This window comes from Arvicanthis niloticus, chromosome 12 (assembly GCF_011762505.2).
Source record: "Arvicanthis niloticus isolate mArvNil1 chromosome 12, mArvNil1.pat.X, whole genome shotgun sequence".
NCBI lineage: Eukaryota > Metazoa > Chordata > Mammalia > Rodentia > Muridae > Arvicanthis > Arvicanthis niloticus.
Window position 1 is genome coordinate 75,827,080 of NC_047669.1, and position 20,349 is coordinate 75,847,428.

At 40.3% G+C, this 20,349-nt stretch overlaps 1 protein-coding gene across 7 annotated transcripts in view; it reads left to right on the plus strand.

Moving 5' to 3' along the window:
- Ttc3 (tetratricopeptide repeat domain 3) overlaps positions 1-20,349 on the plus strand; it is a 95,091-nt gene that overhangs the window by 65,811 nt on the left and 8,931 nt on the right. For 6 of the 7 annotated variants that reach the window (XM_034515118.2, XM_034515119.2, XM_034515115.2 and 3 more), the window contains 8 exons: positions 412-482; positions 4,254-4,418; positions 7,875-8,898; positions 10,073-10,138; positions 13,015-13,164; positions 16,058-16,197; positions 17,963-18,031; positions 19,220-19,316. In XM_034515118.2, coding sequence (XP_034371009.1) covers positions 412-482; positions 4,254-4,418; positions 7,875-8,898; positions 10,073-10,138; positions 13,015-13,164; positions 16,058-16,197; positions 17,963-18,031; positions 19,220-19,316 — 1,782 coding nt within the window. The remainder of the gene's footprint in view (positions 1-411; positions 483-4,253; positions 4,419-7,874; positions 8,899-10,072; positions 10,139-13,014; positions 13,165-16,057; positions 16,198-17,962; positions 18,032-19,219; positions 19,317-20,349) is intronic. The other variant, XM_034515116.2, reaches the window with a different exon arrangement.

The following is a 20,349-nucleotide window of genomic DNA, read 5'->3' on the forward strand; positions in this document are numbered from 1 at the left end:
ATATTGAAAACTACCCAAAGTTTTAATTTCAATGTATTTCTGGCTGTTAAAATTTATAATACTGTTTTGTTTTTTTGTTTTTTGTTTTGGTTTTTCGAGACAGGGTTTCTCTGTATAGCCTTTGACTGGTCTCGAACTCACTCGGTAGACCAGGCTGGCCTCGAACTCAGAAATCCGCCTGCCTCTGCCTCCCATAATACTGTATTCTGTTTATAAGAAACATGGAGTAGACTTTTCAGTGTTGACAGTTGACATGTATGTGTTTATGTAAATTCTTACTAACTCCAATGGAATTAAATCTTCCATGGAATTTTACGATTATTTTTAAGATAGAGTATTTTTGTTATTTATGGTAGAATCTCATCGTTTTTAGGGTAAAATATTATTCTCATTTGTTTTCTTTTAAACCAGCCAATGTTAGTGGGATCTGGAACCACGTCGGTCACACCAGGTAGTGAGACGGTCACTCCAGAAGACCATGAGTAAGTATAGGCTGGCTTGCCTCCCTGCAGCTCACCTGTCTCTGTGAGAAGTCACGCCTGCTTACCTCAGGCCTGTTTCTTCCCCTCCCCTCCCCCCTTTACTTTCCCTCCTCTCCCCTCTCCCCTTCACTTTCCCTCCCTTTGCCTTCTCTGAATTCATTATGATAGTCCATCTTGAGTCAGTGCCATGGCTATAGGAATTACAGCCTTAAGAATTCATTTCAGCTGTGTTAAAGTCACAGGAGTAGGGGAAGGAGAGACTAGAGTAAAATAGTAAGACAGATAAGACCAAAATATGTGATATGAATGTGTGAAAATGTCACAGCGAAACCCATTATTTTGCATAATTAGTGGGGCTCAGTGCTTTCTGTGTGAATAAGCAAGAAGACATTTTTTAAGTGGGGGAATTCTTCTAATTTGAACTAATAAGAACCTGTTTTGGTCTACTTGGGCTGTCCAAGACGAGATGTCCTGAAAAACTTAAAATGTACTTAAAAACTGTAGAAATCTGAGCTGGAGGGATGGCTCAGAGGTTAAGAATGCTTATTTTTGCAGAGGACTTGGATTTGATTCCCAGAACCCAAATGGTGTTTCACAGCCATCCATACTCCAGTTGTAATGCATCTGAAGCTCTCTCTCTATTGCTTAGAGTGCTAGGCACACACATAGTACCATACATATGCCGACAAAACATTAATATACGTAAATAAACTTTAAAAAATTAGTTAATTAAAAAACAAGAAACTAGAAATTTATCAAAACAATATACTCCAAATAAAATAGCTGAAAAGTAATGGAGTATTCATTATAGTTCTGGAGCCTGAAGTCTGGTGTCAAAGAGGCCACATGTTTCCTGGTGCATTCATAGATGGCACCATCTTACTATGTTCTCATATGTTGGAAGAGTAACATAGCCCCATAAATTCAACATAAGAATTCCGTGCTGGCAGCTGTCTCCCACATACATTTAGATCATAACATAGCCCTCACTGAAACTGACATGTGCCAGTTGCTGTTCGTGGACTTTGACATAGGACTTATTTATTAATTCACTCATCTCCAGAGGACAGGTAACGTTTCTGTGTCACATGTATAGATATGGAGACTGAGACATAGTACAGTGCGTGACATGCCCAGCATTAAAACTTACATTCTGGTTTTGAAGCCCACACTCAAACTGTTTTGTCCTTTTAAAGTGTTGAAATCTAAACCAGAATCTAAACCTAAAGGCCCCTGCAAAGAAAGAAGAGTACATACTGAAGGAACAATACAGAGCACATGCTGCCAAGAATGGAAATACTATAGAAAGCAGAATTTCAGATGCAGACCAGGCGGCCGACCGAGATCATGCTGGAGATGTGTGTGCATCCTCACCTGGAGTGCTGGTCCTACTGCACTGAGGCTTGATGCTAGTGCTCTTAGTTCCTGGACCAAACTCTGCAGCTTTGTTAAAGATGCTTTTCACCAACGGCCATTGTGTTTCAGGAAGGACATTATATAACTTTCAAACTCCCTTCCGGGGTGGCCTGCCAAAATCAGAAAAATCAGAAAGCCATTGTAATACCACATGAATAAACTGGACATGGTAGTATTAGCTCTCAGGAGGGTGAGGCAGAAGGTGAAGCTAGATTGAGTAACATAATGAAATAAGTTCTAAGCCATCCGGAGCCACACAGTTAGACTCTGTCTTAAAGACACATGCATGCGTACAACTCTGTACTCATTAGGTGCTCTGAATGGGGAAAGGCTAGTAGGATTTTCATGACTCAGTCCTGAAGATGAAAGGAAAACAGAATTATGAATCTGAAAATCTACACTCTGAATGAACCACTGCTGTTTTGACGATGACCATCTTTTGTTTGTTTATTTCTTTGTTTGTTGTATTTTTGAGACAAGTTCTCTCTGCATAGCGTTGGTTGTCCTGGAACTCCATGTACAACAGACTGGAGGATGACTATCTTGATATCTCTGCAAAAGGCACATTGCCTGACATTCAGGCAAAACTAGTTTTGTGGGGCCAGGTCCCAACAGACCTTAGGTTTTAAGGGAGTTTAAGTTTATGCATGTGGTTGAAAGAGAAAAGAAGGTATGAAAATCAATATGTTATTCCATGCCAAGGAAACTGTACCAAGGTGTCTCCACTTGTCAGTATCCTTGTTCTCTTAGAACTGTCAAGGAAATGTGGTTTTTCTTTACACCTGTCCAGCATTGGAGACATTCTGTTAGTGATATGTGTTCTTTGCCCATAAAACAGAAGAATTATTGTATTAATAGTATGGCTTTAAGACTGGTTAGAGCTGGCCAGAAGTGGGCGCATGCACCTTTAGTCCCAGTTCTTGGGAGGCAAAGGTAGGTAGAGTTTGAGGATAGCCTGGTCTACAAAGTAAGTTTTAAGACAGCCAGAGCTACACAGAGAAACCAACTTGAAAAACAATAATATATTTATATAATATATATTTAAAAGCCTTCTTAGTGCCATGTGTTAGCTAAACAGAGCTTAGTAGACTGGGGCAGGATTGTCAAAAATTTGAGGTCACTCTGGGCTGCAGAATAAGATCCTGTCTCAAGAGCAAGAAGTTTTTGATGAAAAATGCTTTAGTCTGTAATGACATAACTGTAAGCAAAACTTTCCACACGTCTTGGCCTCCAGCACTGTGAATGCTCTGCCAGGCCTTTTCTGCATTTGTGTTGGTTGCTGGTTCCTTTTTCCTCAGGGCCTCTGTTCTTCAAAGGAGCCTTTTTAGGCTCAGGTTCTGGGCCCTGGAGGAGTCGATGAGGAAAACCTGGGACGGTTCTCTGTGACTGGTCTTTACCTTGACCCTATTTCTTTGCGCATCCTTTGCAGCCTGTCTTTAGCCCGTAGGCTGTCACTGCAGGATGTAGGCCCTGAATTCTCATTAAGTATTGTTTGGTTTGGATTGGTTCTGGTATCTCCTGTTCTTCATGCTGCTGTTACACATGTTTTAAAGAAATGTTTTTATTACTAGTCTTCTGTTAGCCCCTAAGTGATTATCAGCTATAATTCTAAGCCTGCGTTTGTCTCTAACTCTTCAGTAAGTTACGATGAATGCAGCGTTGAATTTTGTCTGTTTCTTTTTTCTTTTTTGAGACAGAGTTTTTCTCCATAGTTTAAGCTGTCCTGAAACTTGATGGCCACACTTCAAACTCCCAGACATCCCCCTGCTTCTGCCTCTTGAGTGTTGGGATTAAAAGCATGCACCACCTTGCTGGCCTTGATTTTTATGTTTTAAATATGGAATTTGAAAAAAATGTTCTCTTACTAAATAGAAGTGTTTACTAGACATGTGATCCACAGTGTCTCTTGACTTAACTGTAGGGTTGTTTCTAAGTTTTATTTATTTTATTTGTTGTACTAGTGTTTTGCCAACCTGTATGTCTGTGTCCTACTGGTGCCTGTAGCAATCAGAAGAGGCTATCAGCTCCTCTAGACCTGGAGTTATGAATGGTTGTAAAGCACCACATAGGTGCTGGAAACTGAACCTGGGTCATCCGCAACATCAACAAGTGCTCTTAACCACTGAGCCACTGAGCCAACTCTCCAGCCTGTTAATTTTAGCTTTTCTGTAAATTCTCTAGTAATAAATTTTTGTAGTACAAAACTGAGATTATTAATTTTACTTCAGTTACTTAATTTTAATCTAATTACATATTTTTCTATAGTTTATTTGATATCCCTGTCTTCTAGTCTCTTCATGTGCAATATAAATATTCCTTCCCAAAAGTTTATGTACAAAATTGTTTTTAACACAGCAGGCGCAATTCAGATTCTGCAGGGCCATTTGCAGTACCTGACCACCTTCGGCAAGATGTGGAAGAATTTGAGGCTCTTTATGACCAGCATAGCAGCGAGTATGTTGTCCGAAATAAGAAGCTGTGGGATATTAACCCCAAACAGAAATGTTCAACTCTGTATGAGTAAGTAGCTTAGTGTTCCTATAGCTCACTTGGGAGCATTGTATTTATTAAAATGCATACCATTTCACTCACAACATCTGGGGAAAATGTTCAGAACTTTAGCCATGTATTTCACAAAGTTTATTGAGGCGTTTTTTGTTTTTAAAGATTTATTGTTTAATTTTAGCTTAAGTTTTGGCTAAAGACATTGTTTTTAAAGAATTATTTATTTATCTTATGTATAGAAGTTCAATTATAGCTGCCTTCAGACACCCCAGAAGAGGGCATCAGATCCCATCACAGATGGTTGTGAGCCACCATGTGGGTGCTGAGAATGAACTCTAGACCCCTGGAAGAAGTCAGTGCTCTTAACCACTGAGCCATCTCTCCATCCCTTATTGGGGGTTTTTAATTGCTAAATTTGGAGTACAGATCATAGCTGGTTTGTCAGTTTGAGCTGCTGCTACTGACACTTTGAACCAAACCTTTAGCCATGGTTTGAGGATTCTGAGACAGCATTTCACTGCGTAACTCAGCAGACATTGACCTTGCAACACTCTTGACTTAGCCGCCAAGAAACCAGAGTTTCAAGTGAAGATGCCCCTCTACCAGTCAGTCATAGTCTTGTTGTCATGAATTCCAAGTACTCGATTAACAAAGAACACTATCACTGTTATATGTCATCCTTGTATTGACAGGTTGTCTGCCATCTTACAACAGCAGTGACAGGTTATGTAGGTTAGTGAAGGGCTGCCTTTTTATTGAAAAATGCTTCCTGTATGCTGTGACAATTCAGCTCTGATTGTGATTATTCAGCTAGAATGATAGAATCCGGAGCGCTGTACCACTGCTTTTGTGTTGGTCAGAAAAAAAAAAAAAGAATGTGCTTTTCTTAAGTAACTTTAGATATGAGGTACTTCAGGATTTAAAGTATGAATGTTCTGATGGTCTGTATATGTTCGGCCCAGAGAAAGGCACTATTAAAGAGGTATAGCCTCGTTGGAGTAGGCGTGACCTTGTGGGTATTGGCTTTAATAAACCCTAGTCTTAGCTATCTGGAAGCCAATCTTCTGCTAGCAGCCTTCAGATGAAGATGTAGAACTATCAGCTCCTCCTGCACCATGCCTGCCTGGACGCTGCCATGTTCCCAACCTTGATGATAATAGACTGAACTTCTGAACCTATAAACCAGCCCCAATTAGATGTTGTCCTTGTAAGAGTTGCCTTGGTCATGGTGTCTGTTCACAGAAATAAAACCCTAAGATAAATGTGAACTTTAATAGTCAAATATGAGTGACATGAGTAACTAACGTGGTAAATAGCTCAGTAAGCTTACAAATACCTGGCCATTTCAAACTTCACATTAATAAGTTTTATAGTACTTGATTCTTTAAGGAAAGAAATCACAGAATAAAATCTAGTGGAAATTAATGCAAAAGCTAACTTCTGAAAACCCCGTCATTTACGTATAGTATCCTGAGAGACTAGTCAGTCTTAGGTCTCACTTGATGATGATGATGATGATGATGATGATGATGATGATGATGCTTCTGCTGCTGCTGCTGTTTCTTTTTTCTTCTTCTTCTTCTTCTTCTTCTTCTTCTTCTTCTTCTTCTTCTTCTTCTTCTTCTCCTCTTCCTCCTCCTCCTCCTCCTCCTCCTCTTCCTCTTCCTCCTCCTCCTCCTTCTTCTTCTTTCTTCTTGAATTGAAATATTGATCAATTTTCTTAGGAGAACTCTTGAGTGGCAATTTAGAAATAGCTACATAGTTGATTCTTCCTAAAATACTCTATAATTTGCTTCAGGCTTCCATAGACCAAAGCTTAAGGGTATCACTTTCAGTAATTCTTTTCTTAAAGAATTCCTACTATGCCGGGCTGTGGTGGCTCAGAGGCAGGCGGATTTCTGAGTTCAAGGCCAGCCTGGTCTACAAAGTGAGTTCCAGGACAGCCAGGGCTACACAGAGAAACCCTGTCTCAAAGAAACAAACAAACAAACAAACAAAGAATTCCTACTACAACTGGGAAGAAATTAAATAAATTTATGAAGAAGATTGGGCTGATCTGTTTTTACCTTTAGGTAGAGTGTATATCTTATTATGCTACGAACAAGTTTTAGGAAGACATATCACAAAGTGTAGTTCTCTGTATGTTAGAAGGAGACACATAACAGCCTGAGAAGGCAGTCTCTTTCGTTGTTCAATGTGTGATTTGAAAACAAACACCGAACTCCTCTGAATGAGAAGAATAGAAAAATGTCAAAGAGAAATACTGAGAGAATTACTACAAATTAACCTTTTCTAGGCTTTAAATTTTCACCTAAAAAGAGGAAAGTGACCTAATTTAATTTTACTATTCTCTTCAGTTTCCAATGTTTTATGATTTAGGTAGTTTAGTCAAATTATTCCTAATACAATTTTTCCTAATACTAGTTAGTGGTGTTAATTACTCAAAGACTTAGTAGTCATATATAACTTTGTAGTTTGCAACATAGCAGAAAAACTGAGGTGATCATTCTAGGATTGCAGTCAGAAAAATGAACCATGGACATTTACAAAATGAGTTTTTAAGGAGCACTTCTGGGATGGAGCACTGCCTAGTGCTGGCATCAGCTGCAGTGGCATCTTTTAAATCCATCTGCAAACACTGCAGATTAAGAAATGTTGCACATGTGGGCAGCAGATGTTGGTAGCTTTGGTATAATTAACTTTATCAGTATTACTTTTTATACTGTCCTATGTAGTGTGCTCAGTTCTTTGCCTCTAGTTAAATACAGGAATATTTGTCTTGTTTACAATCTAAGACTTTGAAGAGGTCATATTTGGAGATCAGAAAACTTTCCAAATCCAGCAAAAATGGAAATGGGTGGCCCCGGTCGGTTGCTCTTAGCTTCTATCTCTCCTAAATAGCCTCATTAACTGATCCTAGACTGTGAAACACTAAGGTATGAAGAAATTCTGTTTTGTCACTTTGGATATGTACACACTTCCTAAGAATACTTTTCAGTACCTAAGAAACATGAAGTGCATTTGTGTCACATTTCAGATAGTGGATTAACATTCCTCCATAGTATAAGATGATACTGTTTCTCTCTTTTTGCTAAGAGCTCTTGAGTTAAATGGTGTCCTCTTTCGGCTGTGAAATGTCGACTGCTCCTTCTGCTTAATAGAACAGGAAATGTGGAGGGTCTCTTTGAAGACATGTTTTTTCTAAACATTATACAACATGTTAAACACAGAGCTGGACAGTTGCTCAGTCTGTGAAAAGTGTGCCTAGTGTGCAGGCGGTCGTCCGTCCCCACTGAGCTCTCGGGCAAGTGAGCTTCTGAGTGTTGTAGCACTGACTGCAGTCAGGCCTGTGTTTCCTCTGGATTAGATTGTTGGGAGGGTTTGGTATCAGAAGTAAAACATTTGCCTTGGGAGGAAAAAACTAAAACAAGTACTTTCTGTTGTAACCCAATGTAAACATGTTTTTTCAAGTTACTTCTCTCAGTTGTTGGAAGAGCATGGCCCCTTGGATATGAGTGACAGGATGTTCTCTGAGGAATATGAGTTCTTTCCTGAAGAAACTCGACAGATACTGGAGAAGGCAGGAGGGCTGAAGTCGTTCCTCCTGGGCTGTCCTCGCTTTGTTGTGATTGACAACTGCATTGCATTGAGAAAAGTTGCCTCAAGACTCAAGAAAAAAAGAAAGAAGAAAAACATTAAATCTAAAGTTGAAGAAATTTCAAAAACGGGAGAATATTTACGAGTTAAGCTACCACTAAATCCAACTGCTAGGGAATTTCAACCAGATGTAAAGTCTGAAGCAGCGTCTGAGGATGTGAAGTCCACACCAGGACTTGCTGACTCTTCAACACTAGCTGCCGAGGATCTGAAGCCTCAGCTGGACTCTGATAGCTCTTCTGGGTCAGCTTCGGAAGACAGCAGACTAGAAGTGGTCTCTCCCGACTCTCCTACACCACTCTGTGAGGATGCTTCTCCTTCCCCTACACCAGCTCCTGAAGATGCCAAACCAACGTACTGGACTCAATCACACTTGGTCACAGGATTCTGCACATACCTTCCTTTTCAAGGATTTGGCATCACCCAGTCGCGGCCAGCGTACATTAACATGGTACCGAGCCTGACCCAGTTCACTAGCATTTACACACCTTTGGCCACCATTTCTTCTGAGTATCCGATGCAAAGATCCATGCCGGTACTACCATCTTTTGTAGCCAGCAACAGAGCAGATGAAAATGCCGCTGCATACTTTGAGAGTCATAATTTGAATACTGAGAATGACTTCGCTGACCACATTGCCTCTGAAACACAGATCCTGGAGGATTCTTTGGGAATGTGTGTAAAGTCCCAGAGCAACACAGCTGATGCAGATACAGCTCTAAGTGAGCCTGAAGAGAACAGCAGACACAGTGGGAGCTCTGACAGCCTGTGGGAAGCTTCTCTAGAAAGTGTCAGTGGAATAACAGATTCTACACCTGCTCTATCAGTTGCCATACAGGTGAGGCTTAAAGAGAAAACGGTATTTTTAAAACTTATTAGTCTTTTGTGCATATGTGTATGATGTGTGGCTGATAAAGGTACACACATGCACATCACACATGGGGGCCTTAAAGGACAACTTTAAGGAGTTCATTCCCTTCTACTGTGCTTTTAGGTACTAAGACAACTCAATGGCTTGAAAAAGGTGTTGGTACAAAAGCTAAATTTGCCTTTTCATTACCATTATTTTTACTAAAAGAAGTAGGCTTCATAGTGAAATTTTCTCCACCTGTAAATACGAACACTTCTGTAAGCATCACAAGTGCTTATGTTCTCAGGAGGAAGTTTGGGTGAGGTATTACATAATAGTCTGTGTCCCTACCACAGTCTATACTGGTAAGAAATAAGGTAACAGAGTCAGCAGTGAAGCCAAAACATCATTTCTGTGCTTAATAAACAAACGAGGATAGGAATATTGTGGCTACTTTATAGGGAGGTACATGCACGCCAACCACAGTGGCTTCATCACATTGGCTGATGCAGCATTCATAGCAAAATCAGAAGATAGGGCCCCAGTCTGAGCTGACTGCTGTCTCCCCAGAAAATAAAAAGAGAGTGAAGCTCGGTGGGAGAGCACTTGCTTAGCATGTGCAGAGCTCTGGGCTCCAGGCAAGTCACTGAAGAAGTAACGGGGCATAAGGTAAAGGGGAAGAATTTAGGCTACACAGAGCCCAGGCTGTGAAACCCGGGAGAATGAGAGTTGTGAGATAGACAACCAGATGGGGAGAAATGAGTGGTCTATGTAAGTGCTTTCCTAATAAGTGTGCAAGTACATCAGGGTTCTCTGTAGTTGTCCTTTTGTTGTGAGTTCAGGAAAATCCTTATTCAATTTTGCTCCTCTTAACTTTTCTGTTTTTTAGCAAACTTTGAAGAAAAAAATGTTAAGACTAATATTAAATGTTAAAAAATGTTAAAACGTAAAAAAGCAAAAAAATGTTAAGTGCTAGTATTTATTTTTGTAATATTCTAGATAGTGTTTTCTGAATAAAGTTTTTATATAAAAAAATATAATCTAAATAGAAAAAAGGGTCCTTAGAAAAACTGTGGGCATGTTTTAAACTATTACACAGTGAGCTTCTTTAACTAATGTTATTGTGGTTGATTAAGTTTTAAGCAGTTGTTTTATTCCGTAGGTGTCTAGGAACATGATACATCAGGAAGTCAATACTGAGCCATATGAACCTTTCGAAACACAACAGGTGAGTCAAAAGTACATTAACTTATGTACATCAATTTTATTGATATATATATTTGAATTGGATCCAGCTAGTTCCAAAATGGAATAGCTTTAGACTACAACAAAAAAACTTTTTTTGTTGAAATTTGAGGAGACAAAGTTAATTCAAAGGATACCTACTGCTTTTTTTTTTAAACTTACGTGGTGATCATGTATTAACTTATAAATAAGATTATTTCTATGAATAACATCAGAAGATAAAAAGACCTGAGCCACTTTAAAAAAGGTTCAGTTACAGAATTTATTAAAATACTATAAAAGTTATTTAACCAGCTATGTAGTTTCAGAATGGTACTAGATAAACTTCCAGTACCTTTTTACTTAAAAATGCTAATAAAATAGGAGTGGCTGTATCTCAGCATGCTAACAGTGTTCTTCAACAATAAATGCCATTATCTTGTTTAAAGATAAAATATTAGTACTAGTATTTATTATTGTTCTGGAACTATCAACTAATAGAATTTAGGAATGAGAAAGAAAAGGAGGAGGTATAAGTATCATAATTTACAGAAATTAAGGCCAGAATAATTGAAAGGCAATTGCATAGAAGATAAATATTTTCCAAATACTAAGACCAACTTATTAAGAGAAAATATGCCATTCTTAGTGGCAAAAATTGATATTGAGATAGCTAGACTGTTGTTGAGAGCCCAAACAAGAGATGGCATGCCCATGTACTTGGTTGGATAGTATGATAATGAAAAGATTGATTTTTTTTTTCTAATTTTGCTTTTTAATTCAAGACAGCCCTATTACACTTGTGAATCTAAACCAAGTTTAATAGTTCTCTATTGTAACACAACAAATTACCTCAAAATCTGTTGGCTTAAAATAGCAAAAAAAAAAAACATTTGCTCTGTCAGTTCCTCTTGGTCAGAAACCCAGGAGCAGGTCAGGCCTGGAACTCAGTATGTAGACCAGGCTGGCCTCAAATTCCTAAAGATCCAGCTGCCTCTGCCTCCTTAGTGCTAGGATTTAAGATCTACACCACCATGATGTCTTACTTGTTGAACACATAGACTGTCTGCTATGCAGATAGTGCTGTAGTGTGTAGATCTCTGTTTATTTAATGCACCATATACTGAGTAGATAGGCTCTTATTATGTTCTTAGTTTGTACTTAGCTCTAAATCAGGTAGGCTCTGTTGATTAGTAAGTCATTGTTCAAAACCTTAGTCAGCCTTGGGAGTATTCACAAATGCTGTGTTAAAGTAGTTCTTAGTTTCAAGGCTTTGAGACAAGTCAAGGTGGTTGGTAGCTTTTCAGCTATTGAGATTTGCATTTGAATTTTAGGACTACAGTTTTCTCCAGGGCTTTGAGAAGTTGCCTCACACCTCTCACCCTTGGTTGGTTTTTTGTTTTTTGTTTTTTCCTATAAAAGGCAAAAATTACATATTTCATACGAAAATGTAATGTGTAAATGTAATAGGATAAAACTACTATTTAATGTTCCAGCTATCTCTGTTGGTGACTTGGGATGTAGAAGTTATCTATAATGCCATATTTGCTGTGATTCTTTTGCCAAATTGAGAATGAAAACAGAGGTAATTGAAGTTTTTACCATCAAGTCTTGCTTGTGTGTCATAGTAGGTTTGTTTCATTTATACATGGGCTACATCAATAGTGCTAAAGCCTCAGTCTGGACAGACATAAGCTGAAGTCCTCCCACCAAAGCACTCTGCTTTGTCTGCTGTGCTGCTGGTATTCACAGTGCTCTGAATGAGTTGCATAATTTCAGTTACTTGATTCCCTGCCTTTTTAGTTGCAGATGCTTAAGTGCTGGGGGAGGGGACAGGGCAGAGAACTTTATCAGGATGGCCCAAGTTTGTGCCTGTGGAACTGATTTCTGCAGCATGACTGCCGCAGGCATGCGTTCTCTGAACCAGGAGGTTTCCCATACCCCACGGTACTGTGTGATTCAACAGTTCTAGCTGAATGAGAGCTTTTGAAAAAGCTTTACATAAAGTGATATGTGTATATGCAACCTTTAAAACCTAACAGTAGTCCCTAGTGTTAATTACAGAAAATAATGTTTGGTCTGCCATTATGTACTTAGGAAACAACCTTTGAGAACTAATTAGTGTACAGGTTGAAAAGCTAAATTACAAGCTGGCCCTGGGGTCATGAGAGCAGGAGATACGGTCCTGCTTATCACTGGCTATAACAATCAGAAAAGCCGACCCTTCGTCTCACCTGGGCAGCACAGTGGAGCTGGCTTTGCCCCTTGCTGGATGCAGCATTGGGTGAGCTAACCAGAGCGGTGCTAGAGAGCTTGCCCTGGTGGTATGGGTGTGGGAGAGCTGGTAGGCTGACTAGCTCAGCTATCACCCAGGCCCAGATCCGTAGCTTTGAACTGACTCACCCACCTATGAACTGCTGGAGTAAATGAAGGAGCCAGTCCTGCAGCCCCAAAGATGCAGGATCTCCACGACACAGGGCGACAACAGGGTATCTGAGAGGAGTCCTGGTGATAGTGTAACAGAAGCCAGAGGCCTTGAAGCATGAACACTTGCTAGTAAAGCTGTTTGGACAAAAGGGTAAACTATGACACCCTGCAATTTTCAGGGTAAGTACAAAAGGACAGGAAGATGAGTGGGATGGGGGTACATGAGGTGAAATTCACGAATCAATAAAAAGTTAAGAGTTTTATTACAAATTCAGTAGTAAAATAATAGTGTTAAAAAGAGCTGGCTGTGCTGAACAATAAAGGTTTTAATTTCTGGATTATTACATTTTCCCATATGAATTTTGCTTTTTCTGTTATTCTCCTTTGAGACAGTTTAGAACAGATCATAATTTCTAGTAGTTATTAATTGATGCTTTTGTGGTTTACTCTTAGGGGGACCTTTCCCAGAAGGAGAAGGAGTGCCGCCTGCTCAGAGAGCAGCTCAAGGGGGCATGTGAGAACTTCGAGCAGACAGAACTTAGGAGCTCACAAGAGACCAGGGACCTGGAGGAAAAGCTGCAAAGGCACACGGAGGAGAACAAGGTAAACCTGCCTGAGACTCCTTGATCACATGCGGTGAGTGTGAGTGCTTGTCAGCTTCAGTCAGCAGAAGTGCACCAGTGGCCAGTCACACAAGGAATTCTTTTCACTTCTCTCTGCAGCATACCCAAGCGGCAGTCTTTCTCATAGTGATAGAGCGCTTTTTCCAATCTTTAATTCACTTGTCTGGTTGACTGAAACTTTTCTGTGTTTAATTCCAAGTTAAATTCCTGTCTGCCTTGCAAGGCACTGTCAGAGGAGAGGTCACAAACGTGAGCCCTGCAGCCTCCTCGGTTCCACTCCAGTAGTTCCACTTAGAACTCTTCTGATGGAGCAGCTGGGTTTCTTAAGTCCACTGAACTTTAGTTTGCTTATCTGGAATATTTGGAGTAAAACTCTCTGGTAAACAGTGAGGGGTACTAGTATTGGCTCTTCTCCCTGAGGAAATGTCAGAATCACCCATGGAGCCCGTGCTGTAGGACGTCATCTGGAGCATCTGGTTTGAATACATACAGTGAAGTGGTACCAGATGGCAAAAAAACAGGTTGCTTTAGTGGCGAGGAGATTACAGGTGTGAGAAAATGATGTTCCTATTCATAAAGGGAATAGAGATACCTGTTTAAAAAGGAAAAGACTGGTTTGAGAAGTCTCAATTAACATCTGGTATAATACGTTACATAGTAGGAAATTAGCTTAATGTGACCTTAATTAGGAAACTCATTTATTGAAATTGGAGTATACCTGGAAGAAAGGAGATGGTTATAAAGAAAAGTGTGGTAACACTCCCAGGACCTGTTCACAGAGATCAGACTAGGGACTAGGATCAGCTGTCTGTCTGGGAAAAATAACAATAAAAGAAAAAAAATTAAAGTCCGCTTAGCATATAATACATGGAATACAAACCTGAATAAACTACTTGAGAGATTTAATAAAATAAAATAATGATATGAATGTGGTATTGCCTCAGGAAGATTTGAACAGTAATCCATGTGGCCTCCTGTCTGAGTGACAGACAGATTTGGGCACATAGTTCTTGACGTAGTCATTTGGTGAGTGAAGTTTGTGGTAGAGACTTCTCTAGCCTCACAAACTGGTGGTCAGACGTAGTAGGACTTCATTCATACAGTCCATCAGGCCTGATGTTTGTACAGACGGTCTCTGCTTTGTACCCAAGAGGAAGACTGACAGAGCGACAGCTCTGACTGCTGTTCTCTGTGTAGCTCCCATGCCTTTGAGGTGTCAGGCTTTTGAGAATGGGTCTAACTGTGTAATCTAGGTTGGGCTCAAAGTTCAGGTCCTTTTGCCTTGTACATGTTGGGAGCATAGGCAGGCAGCCCATACCAGGTTCTTATAGTGCCTTTTGCTATTTTGTGTTGTTTGGATCTGATGTCAAGATTGTGTTCAAGAATATAGTGAGTCCAGTTATTCCATTCCTCAAACAACAGGTTTGTTCAGGTACTAGACTTATTTGGTGAACTTAATTTGGTGAACTTAAATTCTGAATCTGAGTTTCTTTGTGTGTGTCTACACAAGAGTGGATGTGATCCTTTTCTCTTACGAAGCTGCTGAGTGGTGAGTGCAAGCAGCACATGAGCTCAGGTCATGTTTTCACTGTGAGCATTGGGCAAACCACACATGATTATAATTCTTTATGTTTTCGTTAACTGATTTCCTATAGGCAGTTTTGCCAAGTAGGTTCTCATGCTGTTGCATAACCATCTCCCTTTCAAAAGCCAGATCAAAGGTGAGATCATTGGCCCAGAGTGTAAACAGAGATAGCCTGGCTTCCAGAGGCACAGCAAGCAAATTTACATTGATCTTGAACATAAAAATGACCATGTAGGACACAGGAGCTTATAAGTATGGTAGGCATAGGGTCATCTAAGTCACAGAAGTGACGTGACATGTTTGGAATCAGCATGAAGGGAAAATGTGGACAAGACCAGCCTAAGGAGACACCACAGAACTTCTGTTCCAAGAGTCCATGTATCACATCCCTCCAGACTGTTCTCTGACGTGGGACTCATGCTTGCAGGAAGTAGACTAGTAGACTGGTTAGCAGGGCCATCGTCAAAAGCATGAACCCCTGGGAGTCCAAGGCATAAGAGAAAAGGGAGAACTGGCCTCTTGGGTCTGTATCGTTTTTTACTTCAATGCCATTACTTCCTGTTATATTTGAGTTGTTCAATGTAGGGTGCAGTAGTCATTTGAGGGAGAAAGCCAGTGTTTTTGTAGCTGAATCCTTGTTCTCAGTGTGTTCTGAACCTAAGCAGGAAACAGGATCAAAGACCTTAAGTGAGAATTAAGAAATTAATTTTTCTCTAGCAAATAGGAGTACAGAGTTTTATTAAGCATCTGTTGGTAGCTGTGGAATTTGAGACTGGACAGTGTTTAACATTTACATGTTTACATATTTCAAAAGCTAGCAGCTGCATAAGGAGCTGAGGAATAGGTCTGAGAGTGCACTGACCCTCACCCTCCAGGGGAAGGGAACCAGCTTTGCCTCTGGAGTTTCTCTGCCACACTGCCTGAAATTCAGGCAGGTATTCAATCCAGATGTCTTTAATGGCTAGCTCAGGCATCTCATTTGTATTTCTAGAAACAAAGAAAAACTATTGGACTTGCCTGCTAAAACATGTGCAGATTACCTGTATGTAGGGAGCTGTCAGCCCTGTGGTACACAGAGTTCTTCAGAGTACCTTTTTGCAGGGAGTGCGCTTGTTACCTCTGGCTGTGCTGTGTTGACGGTGTCCTGGGGCTGGAAGTGGTAGTGTGCCTGCCCCAGGATGCTGGGCCCTGGACTGGAGGTGCTGCGCACGCTGAGACACTGTCAGGTTCTTTTTTTTCCTACAGAGTATTGCCATGATTATTCAAACATTTTCTAAAATGTTTTTAGATCTCAAAGACAGAACTAGACTGGTTCCACCAAGATTTGGACAGAGAGATTAAAAAGTGGCAGCAAGAGAAAAAAGAAATCCAAGAAAGATTAAAAGCCCTGAAGAAAAAAATTAAAAAGGTTCTCAATACCAGTGAAACGTAAGTAACATTTTAAAGGGTGGATGACATTATTTTAATATTCTGGGGTTTCTGATTCTTTCGTTTCTAGTTTGTATTTAATTTTATAAGTAAAGACCTTAGTAGGGGCTGGAGAGATGACTTGGTGTTAAGAACATTGGATGCTCCTCCAGAGGACCCAAGTTCAATTCCCAGCAGCCATGTGGCAGCAAAACACCAGTGCAAATAAAATATGAATAAATAAATCAATTTTAAAGACCTTTGTAGATACTATTTTCACAGTGGTTGTATATCATTTAAAAAACAATCATTGAAAAGTTCTCTGGCCTAGAACTTTGTCTAAGCTGGCATGTTTTCAGGTAAATTACATAAAAGTCAGAGTAGCCTAAAACCAAGTCAGGAGAGGCCCAGCTGCTGTTGAGATGCGCACTACTGTAAACACGAGCTTGTTCCTTCTTACTGACCACTGAGGGAGAAGTCTGCATCTAAAGCTCTGCCCAGTATGAAGGTTCAGTGATAATGATTTTATTCTTACTTTTTAATCCTAAATCTTCAGATTATTAGCATTTGGTCTTGTGATATGCAGAGTTTGTTAATAACTGAAGGTCTTGGGCATAATTGTCATAGAGACTGTATCTGAGGCAGTCTCAGGATTGTCCATTGCCTAGATCAGAGTGACCTGTGTCCCATGTCTGTGAGGCATTGTCTTGGTTGCTGACTGCCTTCCCACCCTACTCTGAGTAGCACCATCCCTAAGTACTCAGGCCTGGACTGTGTAATGAATATAGCTCAGCATGAGCCAGAGATGTGGTGAGCCGTAGAGTGAGGCAGCAAGCAGCTTTCTGTGGTTTCTGTCTGCTCATGTTTGAGGCCCTGCCTTGACTTCCCTCTGTGATAGACTCTTACATAGAAGTGGGAGCTGACATAAACCCTTTCCCCTAAGTTTGGTCTGGTTATGATGGATATCTCAGTGTTTTAATCACTGTTGTATTGCTGTTGTCATGAAGAAACCATGACGACAGCAACTCTTAAGAAAGTAAGCCTTTAATTGGGGCGTGCTTTCTGTTTCAGAGGCTTAGTCTATTATTAGCATGGTGGGGAGCATGAGGAGGTAGGTGCTTAGAGCTGCATCCTATCTGGGCCTTGCATGAGCTTTCAAAACCCCAAGGCCAACCCCCAGTGACACCATTCCTCCAACAAGGTCACACTTACTCAAAGAAGGCCATGCATCGTAACCCTTGTGATTCTTTCAAATAGTTCCACTCCCTGGTGACAATACAATCAAATATATGAGTCTATGGTGGCCATTCTTACTCAAAGCTTCGTACACAACAATAGAAAATAATCTAAAACAAAGCCAGCACTCTCTGTGACCCATTCCTAATCTCCTGCTGTTCAGCATAATTCCACAGATCCCTTAGTTTAGTTTCTGCTGCTGTACCAAGATGCCAAGCTCAGGAACTTAACAGCTGTTGTGTTTGCTCCTGATCTAGCAATCTGGACTGGGAGCCTGCTGAACCATGCTTTTGTTCTTGCCAGTAGCCCTGTATGTTACTGTTCAGCTGAAGGTTGACTGTGTGTAACAGCAGCACCAGAATTATGTCATTTGATTACAGACAAAGTAATTTGATTGGTGTACCGTGTTTATGGAAAAATAAGTAAAACTTGCTCTGAAGGGGTGGTCTGAGTTCACAGAGTACTTTTGTAGATGTGAGTGCAGTTTACTGTGGGAATGTGTACCAAAAACCCCTGAGAGGTAAGAAAGCATTTCTGACTGCTTTTACAGGTCTGCCCAGAAAAGTGAAGGAGTAGATAAGGAATGCGAACCACATCTGGACCAGTCCCTTGGAATCAGGCAACCAAGCTTTAATTATTATTCTCTCTCTCTCTCTCTTTTTTTTTTTTTTTTTTTTTTTGTCTTTTTTGAGACAGGGTTTCTCTGTGTAGTTCTGGCTGTCCTGATACTCAGTCTGTAGACCAGGCTGGCCTTGAACTCAGAAATCCGCCTGCCTCTGCCTCCCAAGTGCTAATTATTCTTAATTAGTCTGGTCTCACTAGACTTCTAAGTATATTGTTGTTTATCTGTTTCTCCCAAGTACTTCTCAACATTTGAATATGTATTTCAGGTTTCTACTTTTATATCCCATTGTCAGTATAAAAATGCCTAGACTTATTACTATCATTTATTCTTTTTTTTTGTCTATTGGTTTTAAGTAGGGTCTCAACTGTGTAGCCCTGGCTGTCCTAGAACTCACTGTGTATGCCGTCTGCATACTCTGCTCTGTTCTCATCATCTTTGTGCCTTTCTTAGTGTAATAGTGTATGGCCATGACGGAGCTGGAAGTCTCAGTAAGCAGACATGGCAGACTCATAGACACCTCTGCAGTGCTTTCTTTTGTGCAGATCGTAGACTTTAGTTTTTATGCGCGTACGTCATGACACTAGAGAGGGACTGTGGGAGAGAAGAAAGAGCTTATAGGTTGAAGAGTAAAGTGTGTTTGAAATGAAAACAAAAGCAGAGTGTTGGTGGGAAGGGTGGGCCATTTGGAGAAGGTCAGAGGCCAGGGAGGAGCATGAGAGAAGGATGGAACACTGGATAACCACAGTGAAACTCAGGACTCTGTATGCTAGTTTCAGAACATGTGGTCATGAATAGTGTTGAACAGGCCACTGGTTCCGTTTCTTATAGTTGTTTCATAATGTAATTTCTTGCATAAAAGACAGCATTTGAGAACAATTACACTCCTGAGGAATCACACTCAAAGTTTAACCTCTGGTAAACCACAGACATACGTTCACACACAGTCACACAAGTAAACTGGTGTGGTGCCTGCATGTGTTCCTCTGCTCCAGAGACACCCCTTTGATTCCTTATCTCCCTTTGATCACTTGTAATGTGCAGGGAGCACAGCGAGTCAGAATTGAGACAGGAAGTTGGTCTAGAAATCGTGATTTGATTTTAAAGCTGACCTGGCATGTGACATCCTTGTGATCTCCATGGCTGGATTGTTTCTAAGGTTTTTTTTTTCTTTATTCTTCACAGCAGTGCGCTTGCAGATGAGAAGACAAAAGTAGAAGAGTCTGTCAGGAAAGGGAAAGAGCTCTATGAAGAGAGTCACCAGAGAGCTGTGGCTGCAGAGGTGAGTCCAGGACGTGGGGCAGCAGCAAGGGTAGAGGGCCTTTGTTAGGATAATGCTGTTACAGAAGCTAGGATGGTAGAAGTGGGCTGTCACCCATAATCTCATTTCTAAGTAAGATAATGGTTATTTTTCTTTGCCCAAGGATTTTTAGTTTTTATTCCTTTTCAGTACTATGCTCTCATGCTTGCCAGGCAAGCACACCACTGAGTTATATTCCTAAACCCAAAATTTTATACTTGTTTCAGAGTTGTGCCCAAAAAGATATATTAAATTTTATAACATTTTTATTTAACATAATAATTTAGTTATGTCTCATGCTTTCCATGGGATGTCTTTATCATATTTAATCAGGTAACATACCATGAGATATATCAGTATTTACTAATCCTTCAAGAGCAAATGAAAAGAACCCCCTGGGCTAGGCTGAGAGATGTCTCTCTATTGGCAAAGTGCTTGTGGTTGCTGAACAACCATGAGGACCTTCGGTCATCCCTAGAATTTGTATTTTTTAATAAGCTGCCATTGAGGAAACAAACAGATCCCTGAGGCTCAGCAAGTTGCTGAGCAAGTTGCAGGCTAATGAGAAGCCTCGTCTTAAACAAACACACAAAAAAAGTAGATGTCACATGAGAAATGTGGACCAGGGACCAGAGATTATCCTCTGACCTCTATATTTGTGCACATGTGTGTGTGCACACACACATACCCCAGAACATACTTAATAAAATATATTCCTGACTCGGGTAATGACTTAAAATTCTAATCTCAGATACACCAAGAAACACAGATGGGGAAATGACAAGTCTAAGGGCAACCTATCTCTAAATATTAAAAAAAAAAAAAAAAAACTATATTTGTAAATTTAGGTGTCTGCTTGAGTATTCCTCCATCCCCTAGAGAAATACTCATTAATATTGGTATACTATTTGAAAAACTGAAGCCAAGGAAGTGGTATTCTGTGTCTCCCACAGTGTTAACAGCCAGTTAGTTACCTTACAGGGAAAGCAAAAAGCGTGCCCCAGATGTTAGTGCT